Source organism: Pleurodeles waltl, chromosome 2_1 (assembly GCF_031143425.1).
Source record: "Pleurodeles waltl isolate 20211129_DDA chromosome 2_1, aPleWal1.hap1.20221129, whole genome shotgun sequence".
NCBI lineage: Eukaryota > Metazoa > Chordata > Amphibia > Caudata > Salamandridae > Pleurodeles > Pleurodeles waltl.
Window position 1 is genome coordinate 22,643,682 of NC_090438.1, and position 15,804 is coordinate 22,659,485.

The 15,804-nt window shown below is 42.2% G+C and overlaps 1 protein-coding gene across 1 annotated transcript; it reads left to right on the forward strand.

Annotated features, from left to right (window-relative positions):
• Positions 1-1,646: 1,646 nt before the first annotated feature.
• Positions 1,647-10,813, forward strand: LOC138260439 (nicotinamide N-methyltransferase-like). Its single transcript, XM_069208928.1, has 3 exons — positions 1,647-1,827; positions 4,754-4,961; positions 9,405-10,813. The coding sequence occupies exons 1-3, from the start codon at positions 1,680-1,682 to the stop codon at positions 9,829-9,831; spliced, it is 783 nt and encodes a 260-aa protein (XP_069065029.1). The 5' UTR covers positions 1,647-1,679; the 3' UTR covers positions 9,832-10,813.
• The last annotated feature ends 4,991 nt before the right edge of the window (positions 10,814-15,804 follow it).

The following is a 15,804-nucleotide window of genomic DNA, read 5'->3' on the forward strand; positions in this document are numbered from 1 at the left end:
GTGTGCTGCACCTGTGATCCGAATAGCTGTGGCTCTACCCGGATGATTTCCTCCACCATGACCCTGAGCTCCTTCTCAGAGAACCTGGGGTGTCTTTGCCGTGCCTTGGGGTGCTGTGGGTGATGTGTGGGGTGGTGTGTGTTGTGATATGTGGGGTGATATTTAGTGGTGTGTTTTGTGAGGTGCGTGGATGTTATGTGGGTGATGGTGTTGTGTGCCTGTGGATGCTTGGTTGTAGATTGTAGTGTCTCTCTCTAGCCTTCTGTCGCAATTGTGGTCGTAGGGGTTTGTGGGTGATTTGGGTGTGTGTTTTATATTGTGTGTGTGGGAGTGGTGTGTGTATGTGTATCAGGTGTGTGTATTTTGAATTGTCCAATGTGGTAGTGTTTTGTAAATGTGTGTGTATATTGAGCGCGTCGGTGTGTACCCCCAATGGAATACCGCGGTTGAAAGACCGCAACGTCGATTTGTAGGTCGTGATAGTGTGGGCGTATTTCTGTTGGCGTGACGGTGTCGGTTTTGTTATCACCAGTTTATCACTGACCTTTGGTGTAGCGGACTTGTGTGGGTGTCTCAATTTTGGCGGATTCCGAGCTGTTGGTCATAATGACCGTGGCGGAATTCCGCTGTCGCGGCTGTGTGTTGGCGGTCTTCTGCACGGCGGTAAGTGGCTTTTACCGTCAATGTTGTAATGAGGGCCTATGTTCTCTTAAAATAAAAACTTTGAAAATTCATAACTCTTGTACTACTGATTTGGATTTTTGTTGTTTTCGTGTCAAATAGTTTATTTAAAATTCACTCTATTTGTCTAAAGGTATGCAGGATTTTCCTATGGATGTGTCTTCTGTCACACTGTTTGTGTGTTGCATAAATACTTCACATATTTCCTCTAAAATAAGTCTGGTTGTTTTTGTACCACGCTACATAGGGTTGAGCACAGGTTAATTTAGTGAAGGCTTTTTAGTTGTTGCCCCTGCCAGGAAGGTCACCCTAGTCAACCCCAGTCAACCAACAACCCAATTTCCTACAGTACTGCATAGATATTTACACATTGCGTTAGTCAACCCTGTCTTCTCCGTGACTTAGCTACAGGCGGTAAAACTCAGGTTAATTTAATGCATTTGAGGGTTCACTCTGACAAGAGTTGTAGTTATTACTTGAGATGGACACTCGCCTCCTCAACTAATTTGTCAGTTTCTCACAGTAAGTCATCGTTTTTTGCCCAGTTGCCTTGCTCAGTGAAATAATGATAGAAAGATGAACATCTATAACACAATCTTATCTAATACTAAACAATGAACACCGGATGTTTTTTTCCAATTGATCTTAACACAAGCCCCATCATCACAATGACATACCTGTAATCTAGGATGTTTTACAAAGTTACAATTGTTAAGCTTAAATGAGCAAGCCTGTGAGATGCTTTTCTTTTTTTAATTTACCATACACATCATGATTAACATAATTATGTTTGTCAAATAATAGGGAACAGCTTAGAAGTTTCAATTACCATCTAACTGTCATCAGTCAATAAAGGACTGAATTTGGAATGAGACTTGGAGTACAAGCATGGCTAAAGTAATCAGAGCTGTTTGTTCATAATTTACAATGTAGTTTGCTTTGCTATAAAAATGTGGCATGCATTGAGGAAACACAGATTGTCGACACCTTTTTCAGGAATGGCATCTTTTATTGAACTAAAGGAGCTCCATGATAAATTCTTGGAGCCAAAGCTGTTGATGGACACATACACTGGAAAGGATGCCCCCTTTGTTAAAGACACAGTTACACGGGTAATTCCGCTTTTGAGCAAGGCCTTCTCTTCTGGTATGTGATATTTTCATTTCCACTTGATTAACTTATGTGTTCTAATTTCTCTAACACCTGCAAGTAGTAGTTAGATTGAGCCTTGGTGATTGAAAAATACATTAACCCTATTTGAAAGTGTGGAGTAAAAGTTTCTGTAAGAATGGTTGTTAGAAATCATGAATGATTAGGAACATTTTGAAAGTATTATACTTACTTTGTATATGATGGAAACTGTATTAGATGTTTGGTTTCAAATGATCCCAAACTTATAGTGGTTACATTGATAATAGCAAAGTTAGTGAAAGTGAAAAATACTTCTAAATAAAGTAACCCAACCACAGCTACAGATATTCCTAAAAAAGCAACAAAGATTTGATTTACATCCTTACAAAAGGTTCTATACAGCCCTCAAGTTATTTCTTCAAGACAAAGCTCACCAGAGGGCCATTGAAATATTAAGTTAATGTTTTTTCCTACAAAGAAAGCAATCATTGAACTCCAATCACTCCCAGCATGCAAAATAAATGGATTATAGAAGTGTTCACATTTAAAAAATGAAAGCTTTTTACTGAAAGAACCAAAATGATAAATGTGGTGATTTTGAGAAAACATTGTACCAAGCATTTCAAAATGAAGTCTTTAGCTGCCACGACTGAAAACAGATACCAGGGCGCAAATATCAAACGTATTTTATGTCATTAAAATGGGATTATGGCTAAAATGCCTGCATTAATGCCTGTCAAGTGTTCACAAAAAGATTCCCAGCAGATGTAAAGGGATTTTCTGTGGGGTATTTCTGGTCTAAACAGAGAAATATGGATAAGTAAATCCCAGGCACAATGCATCGTTAACAAAAAGTGTATGGTTGTGGACATTCACAAACTTTGATCAGACCAATTTTCATCCTGAAAATAGTCAGAAATGTATTTGAAAAAGCGATGAAGCAACTCTACTTACAGGATCAGAAAGGCAAACGACTACTACTTATCTTGGAGGAAGGAGCTAAAAAGGATACAATGTGTATTTGTACTTGGGCCCCCTTTCCGCAGGGCTGACATTTATCCTGTGTAGTTTTATGCATTGGGCAAATAGGAGCTCAAGCTATTTGTTACATAACATTTCCAGTCAGATCTAACCAGAGATTTCCAATCTGGTGAAACAGACAACACTAGGCTCTTGCAAAGTAGAGGGGAGCATGGACCTCATTAAATTATTCACTATGTAAGTGCCTCCAAGTTATGTTGTTGCATGTAATAAGTAATTACTCAGCTTCTTACTTCTGTATGTTCATCTTTTTTTGTAAATACAAAACAAATCTGGTTCTTAACACTGTTTGATATTGAATGACTTTTCAACAAACTAAATATTAATACCTTTTACCAGTGGTAATGTTGGACTCAAATCCATGACTATTTGTAGATGTGGTGCACCTTAAATAATGATATATATGCTAAAAGCAAGCTGTGAGTAGACTATTCCAGAGTTTGTGGATGGAGAGATAGCCTATGACAGTGGTGGGCATTGTTTTCTTTTTGACTTCCACTAAGAAAACCCCACAATTTGTTTAAATCTAAAAAAACAAGTTAAAATTGGTGTACACTCCATGATGTTGAGAGGGTCACAAGGCATACTTTCAATGCATTTACAGGAACAGCCATGATGACTGTAACTGATAATGCAAGTGATGCCTGGTGGGGCAGTACATATCTCTAAATTAGGAGTGTGATAACTCTGTCAGGGTGAAAAAAGAAAAAAGAAATGCTCCATTACCCTGATGGAGTAACCACACTCTCAATCAATCAATCAACCAAAAACATTTGTAGAGCGCGCTATTCACCCGTGAGGGTCTCAAGGCGCTGGGGGAGGGGAAGTCGGGGAGGCAGGGAGGGTCACTGATCGAACAACCATGTCTTGAGGTTCTTTCTGAAAACCAGGAGGTCTTTGGTTTTGTGAAGGTCGGTGGGGAGGGAGTTCCAGGTTTTGGGGGCGAGGCAGGAGAAAGACCTGCCTCCTGTGGTGGTGCGTTGGATGCGGGGGACTGTGGCTAGGGCGAGGTCGTCTGATCGAAGGTTGCGTGTGAGAGTGTGGAAGTTAACTCTTTCGTTGAGGTAGGTTGGCCCGGTGTTGTGGAGGGATTTGCGTGCGTGTGTGTGTGTGTACTCTAAATCAATCTCTTAGTAAGTTGTTCTACCATGTTCTGCAGGCTCTTTTTCAATTTTTGCTTTAGGAGGTGGAGGATAGAAATATTTTTCCTTTAGTAGAACTTATCTTGCAAGGCTGAATATCTTCATTTTGTTAATCAGACAGCCCCTGTGCAGGTGACACATAGTTACACATAGTTACAGAGGCAAAGAGGGTTCATCAATACCATGTTTAACTTGTATTCTTGGCTTTGGGGCAGATGTTAGAAGGGGCAAGCCAGGGATAGCAGTTGCTATCTGTTTAAAACCCCTAAATAATCTTCATACCTTTAAAAAGAAGTTAGACTGTTTTCCCTCTGAAGGAATGGTCTGAGGAAGAGATCTATGTGATTGTATATTAAAACAGTTAACAGAATACATTAACCTTCCTTAGACACTGTGCTTGCAAGACCACATGGTTAATGCAATGTGCTCCCAAACCTACCACCCAGAATCCCATCTCTCTGAATTTTGATTGCAGTGCTATTGACTATTGGGTGTTTGAGATAAGGCATTGATCATAGAAGGGTTGCAGCCATAATTTGTTTATATTTCCATATTGCTTTTAAACTCATGTTCTAGATCATTCCATGTAAGGTTTTCACTGTCCAAATTCAATTCTTTGTCACTCCTTTTTTGCAATTGTATATTAATGCACTTGTGAAAAATGTGCGGATGTTAATTGAAGTAGGACCAATGCATACTTTAACAGAGAAATAAAGTGTGAATCGATCCATGACTTCTGTGAACATTTTTTTGCCCAGGTTGCATGGAGGGAGAAATGCTGGTTGCACTGTGCTTTGGTCCTTTCTTCCAATGGGCCTTTCCAGCCTGTGAGTATTTCACAGACATTATCATTTGCAGCCCGAATGATAAATGCCTCACTGAACTAGAAAAATGGCGGCTTAATGAACCTGGGGCTATTGACTGGAGCCATGCAGCAAAGGCATTTTGTGAACTTCAGGGCAAAGGGTATGTATTCTGCAGCAGTTACAAATGCCTCCTTTGTTTTTTCTTCAGTGATAATAGACCAGAGTGTGGAAGTGTTTAGACAAAATGTCGGGAGAAGAATATAATATGAACAAAATATTGCTTCTTCAAAGTACATAGATGTGGAGTTAAACATTGTAGATCTATGCTTACCTATTTGCAGTTACCTTCTCAAAATTTTGGTCCTTAATATTTTTGACATTATATTCTGTATACACAATATTCAGAGATCCATGACAAACTGCAGATACCCTTTGTGGAGGCTGCCAGCATCGACCTAAAGCACCACATCAAAGGATAACCATGGCCAAACACTGGCAGTGCAGTCTCCACCACACTTGGCTTCTGCAAAGGCTTTGCATCTCCTTCCCAAGGGGATTGGTGCAGTAAAGGTTCTGAGGGTCACACCACATCCGCTGCTAAGGGACACCGAAAGGTGAGGTGGTCGTAAATCAGGTAAATGTGTTGCAATCAAAAGAGCACCTACTGTGCTGGAAAAACTAGCATGTGCCCTATTTGCGATTGCTGCATTATCTGCATTCTGGTACCAGGAACAGTACTTAACAGAGTCATTTACCTTTTTCTGGCTCCAGGAACAGTACTTAACAAAGTAATTTACATTTTAGCTCTGATTTGCATTTCTCAACAAAGTTCATGAAACATAAGCTCTCTCCCAATTTCAAAATCATACCAACGTAAAACGCACTACTGCTAACTGTGTCATTTGGATGAAAAAATCAACTTGATATAAAAAGGCTGCTTTATTCGGGAGAAAGCTGGGTGTCTTACAAAAAAATATCCTTCAGCTTTATATTGCATAAACTAAAATACACTAAACAATAAACCAACAAACAACAACTACCTACTCTAAACTGTTCCTTTCCCCATTACATTTCCCTGTTCCTCCTGCTCTGTACTCACAGGCCTGCCCACCCATGGACCAAACTTGCCATCCTTTTGTTCCTTCGTTGTCTCTTTACCTCCTATTGGTCTCTTCTGTGATACTCCTAATCCTGTACTGAGTTCTCTAATGAATGCCACCCGAAGGTCACCTCCCTAAACATGGTGCTTTTGCGCCCCTTGTCCCATTCACCAGATTCTTGCAATTGTCTCTCCCCAATGTCTCTAAAGCCCTCTTAATACCCTCTAGGTAGATGACATTACCTAAAGGGGATGAATGCACTTCATCCTCTCTAAATAACGTCTATCCCTCATACACTATTTCTCGGTGTCTTAACACCAAAACATTTGGCCTTTCTAAACCTGTAGACCTCCCTGTTCACTTATCTCCTTGCTATGTTGATGGCTTCTGGATTTATTGCTCTTGTCATATCCTTCTCCATAACATCCTCTTCAAATCTTTCTTCATAATTTTTAACACCTCCAAACCTGTAATCTGTAGTAGATCAGTTTCCAGTGCATGTAACACTAGCAAATCTGGCTGGCATCATACCCCTTCTATGTCTGGCAATTCAAACAGCAACTGCTCCCTTCCCACCCCAACTTTTTGCTGACTTACCACTGCTTTTTTCCCAGTCCACACACAGCTGTCTGCCTTTCCGCAGATTTTTTTTCCTGCACTCCAACCCCTTATATCATGGACTGTCCACATTTCCAAATTTCAACCTGTGACCTCCTATGCATTTCCCAGCTGTTAAGCAACAAAATAACACATGCATATATTTCCTGGCTATGGTCTCATGTATGTGCACATACACTCACGTGTTGACCTTCTTAAATGATTTAATGCTTTCTTTTCTTTCCCCTTCTTGAAACCCTCCATATCCCCTATCTGAAACCAGTGCATCCTAAAATCCAGTCCCTTCAAGACCCCGGTATAGGCATGGCTGTAAATCTCCCATCACCAAACTTCTGTCTGGCATACACACTCAATGGACTGTCCCAATGTCATCTTGCGTTCAATCATCTTTTCAATGCCTGCATGGGGCATATACCCAAACTTTTTCTATCCTCCACTGACAACCCTAAGCCTTATGTTATGTTATGTTATGCTATGCTTTGGTATGTTATGCTATGCTATGTTATGCTATGTTATGAGTATTTGTAGAGTACACTATCACACAGTAGGTATTCTGGCACTGTAAAGGTGTGCTAGGCTAGCTGTGCCTAGGATGGGGTTTTATTTGAAGGGTCAGGTCTTTAGCTTCTTGCACAGCTCAAGAAGAGTGGGGTTCTTATGCATAGTAGGAGGTTGTACTACACTTTAGGTGTGATGTAAAGAAAGCCCAGCCTCCATACCTGTTTCTGTGTGTGTGTGGTATACGTAAGAAGAGTAATATAGCAGAGCAGAGTTGTCTGGGTGGTTGGTGGAAGGAGATGTGCCTGCTGAGGTAGACGGGGCCTATGCTGTATAGTACCTTCAATATAAGAGTGGTGAGCTTGGATTGAACATGTTTATGTACAAGAGCCACTGAAGCTCCTTGAGGTGTGGTGTGATGTGCTTTTTACATGGGAGGTCGACGATAAGTGTGGCTGCTGAGTTATGGATAGCTTATAGTATTCTGCCTGGAAATTCTGCCATAAAGAACGTTTCAGTTTTCCAGCTTGCTGATGACAAGGGCATGCATGATGGCTTTTGGTGTTTTGGAAGTCATTTGAAGATCTTCAATGACAACTTCAGGAGGTGTAAAAAGGATGAGGTGCTGGTGTTGACTTGTGTGGTCATGTTAAGCTTTCTGTCAGTGATGATCCAGAGGTTGCTTGCATGTTTGCTGGGGTGGGTGTGGGTTGGGGGTTAGATGGCCACCAGATGAAGTCCCATGGCAACATGCTCTTGCTGAAGGTCATTATTTCTGTCTTGTTGGTGTTGAGTTGAGACATTAGAACTTCATCCATTTAATGACTTCAATCATGCGTGCTGTGAACGTGTTTCTGGGGGTGTGGCGGGGGATCTTGCGGACAGTGTAAGTTGCAGGTAATTGGCATAAGAGAGGATTTTGATGTTGTGTACATAAATGACCTTGGCCAAAGCGGCCATACATTCATTGAGGAGGTAAGCCTGAGTTATGAACTTTGATGCACTCCAAAAATGACTTTGTGGGCTTCTGAAGCATATGATGTCAGGCAGACAGCTTATGTCCTGCCTGTCAAAAAGGATTTGGTCCAGCTGAGGGCAGGTCCTCGAAAACTAATCTTGAGGAGTTGCCCTAGAAGGGTGTAGTGTGAGACCAGGCCAAATGCTGCAGGAACGTCTAGAAGGATGAAGGCTGCAGACTCTCCTTTATCCCGAATCATGAGATGTCATTTGTGGCAGTGCTGAGTACTTCAATACTGTGGTTGGGCCTGAAACCTAACGGTGTGACTTTGAGGTGCTGGTGATTGGTGCAGTGCTCAGCAATGTTTCTGTTGATGATCTTCCCTAGAACCCTTGCCCAGTAGGAAGGAGAGTTTCTTGAACATGGGCATAGCCATGGAATGTTCCAAATGTTCAAGAAAGAGGCTGAGTTGATGAAGGCAATGAACATGGGTGTAGGAAATTTGCTGATAGGAGTATCTTCGGGACGGTGTGGTGGGGCAGGGGTCAGACAGGGCCCCTAAATGGTTGGTCTTCATGGTGTTAGACATGTCATTCATAGTGATGGTGCACCACATAGACAGTGTGCATTCTTGGGGTGTAATGTGAAGCCGAGATGCAAGGGAGAAAGAGTGATAGAGTGACAAGGTACAAACTAGAGTAAATCAGGTCAGCAAAATTGCAAACTAAAATAAAGTAGTTCAAATCATAGGCCAGAGGAAAAGAGGCACAGAATGGGCACAAACAGGGCAGAAAATAAAGCAAAAAGAACAAAATAAAGGAAGCAGGAATGCACAGAACAGGGGGGCACAGGGATAGAGAGTGAGAGGGAGAAGGATCTGGAAAGAGAGATGTGGGCGCCTAAAATCCATAGAGCAGGAACACTGGTAAGTCCTAGTCTAGGAATGGAACCTACTTAATGTCTGACGGCTCAGCGGACTAGAACATCCCTGTCAGGGATGTGTGTTTGCTACCATGGTCACAGGTTTGAATCTCAGCTGATCCCCTCAGCCTCTCATCATCCTGTACTTTTGAGTTGGATGAATGTGCACTCTATAAATACATCTCTTTACTCTGTATGTTGTGGGTTACTTGGCAGCATTGAACGTCACTGTGTCGAGCAAGTGTGTGGGTGTGGGTGTGATAGAAGAGATATCCTGTGTGTAATATTGTGTTGCTCAGTTGGGATGTGCTGTGCACCTCTCAATATCTCTATGACTTGAAATTGTGTGATAATCTTGAGGTTTGGCAAGAACCTTTTTTTATTTTTATCAATGTTGTTCAGCATCGGCAAAAAGCATATATTCGGTTTTTATTAGTGATTTGGCAAGACATAAAAGAAAGAAAACAACACATTAGCTGAATATTGTTTCTGTTTCTTCATTTTTTAGGGAATCGTGGATTGAGAAGCAGACCATGTGGCAAAAGAAAATCAAACAATGCTTCATATATGACCTCAGCACTAGTAACCCCCTGTCTCCCACCGTCCTCCCCCAGGCTGACTGCCTGCTCCTGTCACACTGCTTGGAAGCCCATGTTACAGACAAGGAGAATTACAGAACAGCTCTGGAGAATGCCTCAACGCTGTTAAAAAAGGGAGGGCATTTACTAATGATAGCGTGCCTCGAGGAGACCTTTTACATGGTTGGGGGCTTCAAGTTTCCCCATTTTAGCTTTGACGAAGGCTTTGTGAGAAAAGCACTTGATGAGGGTGGTTATGACATTGAAGAGCTGCAGGTGTTCCCTAGGAGAGTTACTCACTTGTATGACGTAGCAGATTATAGTGGCTTTATATTTGTTAATGCCGTGAAGAGATAAGTGTTCCATTCTCGGGGAATCATAATGTCCATACAGGCCAACTGTATAGAAGGGGCAGGTAGTTCACTACTGACCCAACTCACAAGTCTTCCCCTTTTGCTATTGTGAGCTGCATTTTGGTTTAAACCTATGATACTTTGCGTTTGGCCTCTCATTTCACGCTAAACAATGACACATGCTTTTTTCTGACAACACCTGGTCTTCTCTTGGACAGGTTCCACTTCATTCATTGGCTCCATTGCCTTTGCCTCAAAGTCATATAGACTCTGGGTCTGTGACTCAATGCTAGGAGATGCAAAATATTTCTTTGACATTTGATCCCCTTATACAGCAACAATCTGCATCACTTTGTCATTGGACATTTGTTCATTGAATATTGTCTCAGCATTTCATAGTTGCACACTTGATTTCAAGATGTAGGTTCATAGGTCTCAGCTGAGATTCATGCATTTCTGCACCTGCACTTGCCTGTTAATTCTTCATGCATATATGTTTAACCAGTAATGAGGTGCATAGCCCCATTCATTATCTTGCATGCACTTGCGAACAGATACAATTTTCACCCCGGTATACATATGTAATCTCATGTATATGCACAGTTATCCCCATCTTGGAAGAGTCCCCCTGAACCCCCTGTTTCAGTAGACCCTACACTCAGATCCCTTTCAGAGGTGAACACTGTTTTAACATTCAAGCTTGAAAGCCTGCAGGAAGAGATTGTGCTTGGCCTGAAGCTCCTCCATCTTCGGCTTCTTCAGTGCCAGCAGCATGGAGAAGGGAGTGACCATGGAGGAGTAGCCATCCCTGCCGAAGAGCACACACTGCCAAAGCCTCAAGAGCCATGATCCTGATCCACTGCCTCCCTGCTTTTGAACTGCCACCTGCATCTGCACCCATGGAGCCAACCAGGACAGCCACAGAAATGTGATATGCTTATTGTCGACATCTTAAATAAAAAGTGACATACTGGGAGTAAACAAAATATTTTTTGTGTTTATTTAAAAACATGAAGAGACATTTGGTGTCAGTAAGGAGGGTGGTGGCTGCTCTTAGCAGTAGTTTGTATTAAATAAACATAGGGCCTGATTTATGAAAAGTTAGCGCTGCCTTTACGTCATTTTTTGACACAAAGGCGGCGTAAACTTACAAAATATAATTATATTTTCTAAGTTTGCGCTGCTTTTGCATAAAAAAATGACATAAAGGCAGTGCTAACTTTTCATAAATCAGGCCAATAATTTATTCACATAGGGGAAACCCATGGATAGATTATATGAGACATTTATGTCAAGACCCCTCAGACAAACTTCAAGCAAAAGCCCCAACCCCCACACTCTCACTGCTCACACAAAGCACTTTGCTGACTTCATGCATCAGCAGTCATATGGGAGGTGGCTCTGTTCAGATCAGGCTAACCACATTATGACACAACATGATGTCAGGCTCACACACCAGTATGGCCTAAAAAAACACACACACATGTGAATAAAAGTGAACAAAAATCTTTGATTTCCCTAAGTCTTGTATACATGACAAAGGGAAAGAAATGTTTTCAATGCTGTGGGGAAGAGTTTGATCATAAAAGCATTTCACAGGCTGGAGTGAATATAACGTTATTGAAACCAAAATGATCCTCTGGGAGGACAAACAAAAGAATAGGTGTGAAAGCTATAAAATCAGTACCAAAGAGACAAAATAAAAAGGCAATCCATCCAATACCCTTACTGTTCTTAAAAAATAAAATGGTGAATCTACAGCTGATGAATCCAAAAAGCACCTCTAGGTGGGACAACCAAAAGAACAGGGAGGAAAGAAACCAAATTAGGGATCAGGAGGTAGAGAAGACAAGCAATTTGTTTAGTCAAAAGCATCAGGCTGGCCTAACTCTGTCTATGGCCAAGACCTAACATTGTTTTGATTTGTGGGCCATATGGCATATTGCTCTTAAGGCTGTGCACCGTCCTATTAGGAATCTACACTTCTGCAACCAATCAAGAATACAGGCTGCAGGTCCTGGCATATCTTCAGCACCCCATGAAATATACTTTGTGAGTTACTAATGGAAAAATGTTCTACAGACTTGGCCTCTTCCGTAATAAAGATGCTTTGGTGCGTTCACAGAGGGTATACGTTTACTTGGAAGAGGACGTGAACCTATGCAAATGAAGGAATCCTTTGCCATTTTGCACATTCCATATGAAAGAGACATGGGTGCAGATGCAAATACACCGAGTGTCTGTGTGCCGAACAGAAGTGACTCAAAATCAATTCACCCTCAAAGAGAACCCCTTGTAAGGAGGACAAGGAAGTCCCCGGGACCCTCAAGGCTCCCACTTCAGGTGGGTGCTTCCACTCAATGCACCTGCCTACAAGAAACCTCCCTTTGTAAAGGAGGTGGATTGCCTTGATTCAGTGAAGCACAGATTGGCAGTGTCAAACTGCCAGTTCCTTTTCACTAATACACTGTACACGGTGCATGTGGGAGCAGATGATTTGCTGTGAGATAGAACAGTGTCCCTGATTGCATCCAGTGCACACACATAAAGATGGGCTAAGGCATTGAGGGGCATATGTAAGAGCCCACCGCGAACACCGGAGCGTCACTTTTGTGGTAGCGCTAAGCACTGCTCCATATTTACAAGGAGGAGTAGCACCACTTTTTGTGGTGTTACGCCTCAATGTAAATATGGGCCCCTTTGATGCAGTTTCAGATGTTCTACTGCAACACCCATTGCTTTTGACACTGCCTAAGACTAAACCTGTGGCAGCACCAAAAACTAAAACCCCTCCGTGGGTGGCATTAGCATTGTTAAACTAGAAGGAATGCTTTTTATTCCTCCTCATTTTTTACATTCTGCAGCACACATAGAAGAAGCAAAATGCCATGGACGATTGTTTCCATGCAGGATGGGACACCTTCCTGTATATAAACAAACATTCAAAATGATGCTTTGTTACTTCTATGTGTGCTGCATTTTGCAGCCCACATGGAAGTGCCAAATCGCCATTATAGATTGTTTATGTGCAGAAAGGGACACCTTCCTACACGTAAACAATCTAACGTCTCAACGCAGGCACCCTTGCACTATGGTGCAAGAAATGCCTGCGTTGGCTCTAGGCAGCTTAATTCAGCGCCAGCACATGGGAAACACAGGGGTGCGCCGTATTCCTCTAAATACGATGTACCACTGTGTTTTTAAAGTGGTGCAGCGAGGCACTGTATTTTTGGCGCAGCACTGCACCACGTTAACATAAATCTGGGCCTGAATTTCTACTTTTAGTCATCATAATCTGTATCCAACAACACTAAAACAAAAAATGAATGCTGTTGGTCAGCATAAATGCATCACATAATAGATGCAATTAATGACCCAAAACAGCCCAATGATAAAACACCAACAGTAGCTGTACCTCCCTTCTCCTCATCTTTTAAAATGATTGACTGTGGGCTCCCACAGGTCTCACTGTTTTCACCCCTACTTTTATCGCCAATTCAATATGGGTTTAGGCCTGGATTGGCACAGTGGACTAGGCCCTAAATTTACCTCTTATCCTCAGTAAATATGTAATTGCCAAAAGGGAACCTATCCATTTAGCATTCATAGATCTGTCTAGTGCATTTGATATGGTGAACAGAGCAAAACTGTGGGACATAATGGATACAATGGGGATTGAGCAAGATTTGTTAATTTTGATCAAACGCTTATACTCTGACCTCCATATTTTAATTCAGTTTGGACAACACGGTGAAAGGTCCCATCCCCTTGTTTCCACTCAAGGTGTTAGACAGGGCTGCACACTGGCACCTTTCCTGTTTTTACTGTACATAAACGGCTTGTATAATTGTTTGGTCCAAAATGGTAAGGATTTCCCAAGGATGAGTTTTAGACAATTGTCAATTTTATTATATGCCGATGATGCTGTTTTAATTGCCCGCACAGCCAATGGTCTACAGACTCTCTTGGATCTTTTTTTAACACACACACGAGAGCTGGATTTGAAAGTAAATTTTAAAAAATCACATGTTATGACCTGCGGTCCTAAAAATACTTCTACCAGATGTTTTAGAATGGGGGGGAATACCCTGACAAAGGTAAAAGACTTTTGCTATCTAGGTCTATATCTAAGTTCCACTCTGTCTTGGAAATCCCATTTGAATTTTAAGCTTCAACAACTGGCAAGAAATGTTGAGGCAATCTTTCGCTTTGCCCGCAGATTAGGGCATAGACCGGTCCACCAGATCCTCACGCTCTACAACTCTAAATGTGTTTTGGCGGCGACTTATGGGGGTGGCCTTTGGGGATGTACCAGTCCAAGCACTTTACAGCTTGCAGAGAATAAATTCCTTCATCGGTTACTTATGGTACCTAAGAACATAGCGAACATTTTATGCCATGAGGAACTGGGAATCCGCTACATTACAGATTTGATAGATATTGCCCCACTTTTGCTATGGATAAAAGTATGGTCAAATCCAGCGGCTACTTTAACACATGATTGTGTAAAAGATTGTTTCTCATTATCAAACTGTAACAAAATTCCATGGCTAAATTTTGTTCACAATGGCTTCCGAAACTTGGATTTGGAGTATATGTATTTTAAACCAGAGTTCCTGCCAGCTAATGCGAAAGAAATTGTTAAACTTCGACATAAAGAGCATGTTATGAATCTTAGATACCAAGTGTAGGAGGCTGGACTGGCTTGTAGTGAGTACCAAGGGGTACTTGCACCTTGCACCAGGCCCAGTTATCCCTTATTAGTGTATAGGGTGTCTAGCAGCTTAGGCTGATAGATAATGGTAGCTTAGCAGAGCAGCTTAGGCTGAACTAGGAGACGTGTGAAGCTACTACAGTACCACTTAGTGTCATATGCACAATATCATAAGAAAACACAATACACAGTTATACTAAAAATAAAGGTACTTTATTTTTATGACAATATGCCAAAGTATCTTAGAGTGTACCCTCAGTGAGAGGATAGGAAATATACACAAGATATATATACACAATAGCAAAAATATGCAGTATAGTCTTAGAAAACTGTGCAAACAATGTATAGTTACAATAGGATGCAATGGGGACACATAGGGATAGGGGCAACACAAACCATATACTCCAAAAGTGGAATGCGAACCACGAATGGACCCCAAACCTATGTGACCTTGTAGAGGGTCGCTGGGACTATTAGAAAATAGTGAGAGTTAGAAAAAAAACCTCCCCAAGACCCTGAAAAGTGAGTGCAAAGTGCACTAAAGTTCCCCTAAGGACAAAGAAGTCGTGTTAGAGGAATAATGCAGGAAAGACACAAACCAACAATGCAACAACTGTGGATTTCCAATCTAGTGTACCTGTGGAACAAGGGGACCAAGTCCAAAAGTCACAAGCAAGTCGGAGATGGGCAGATGCCCAGGGAATGCCAGCTGCGGGTGCAAAGAAGCTTCTACTGGACAGAAGAAGCTGAAGTTTCTGCAGGAACGAAAAGGGCTAGAGACTTCCCCTTTGGTGGACGGATCCCACTTGCCGTGGAGAGTCGTGCAGAAGTGTTTTCCCGCCAAAAGAATGCCAACAAGCCTTGCTAGCTGCAAATCGTGCGGTTGGCGTTTTTGGACGCTGCTGTGGTCCTGGAGGGACCAGGAGGTCGCAAATTGGACCAGGAAAGAGAGGGGACGTCGAGCAAGACAAGGAGCCCTCTCAGCAGCAGGTAGCACCCGGAGAAGTGCCAGAAACAGGCACTATGAGGATGCGTGAAACGGTGCTCACCCGAAGTCGCACAAAGGAGTCCCACGTCGCCGGAGACCAACTTAGAAAGTCGTGCAATGCAGGTTAGAGTGCCGTGGACCCAGGCTTGGCTGTGCACAAAGGATTTCCGCCGGAAGTGCACAGGGGCCGGAGTAGCTGCAAAAGTCGCGGTTCCCAGCAATGCAGTCTAGCGAGGTGAGGCAAGGACTTACCTCCACCAAACTTGGACTGAAGA

Bases quoted from the DNA above. Each gene is read 5' to 3' on its own strand.
- LOC138260439 (XM_069208928.1), top strand. From the start codon at position 1,680: ATGGCATCTTTTATTGAACTAAAGGAGCTCCATGATAAATTCTTGGAG. The intron at 1,828-4,753 runs GTATGTGATATT...TTTTTTGCCCAG, and splicing joins GAGCAAGGCCTTCTCTTCTG to GTTGCATGGAGGGAGAAATG. The intron at 4,962-9,404 runs GTATGTATTCTG...TTCATTTTTTAG, and splicing joins TGTGAACTTCAGGGCAAAGG to GGAATCGTGGATTGAGAAGC.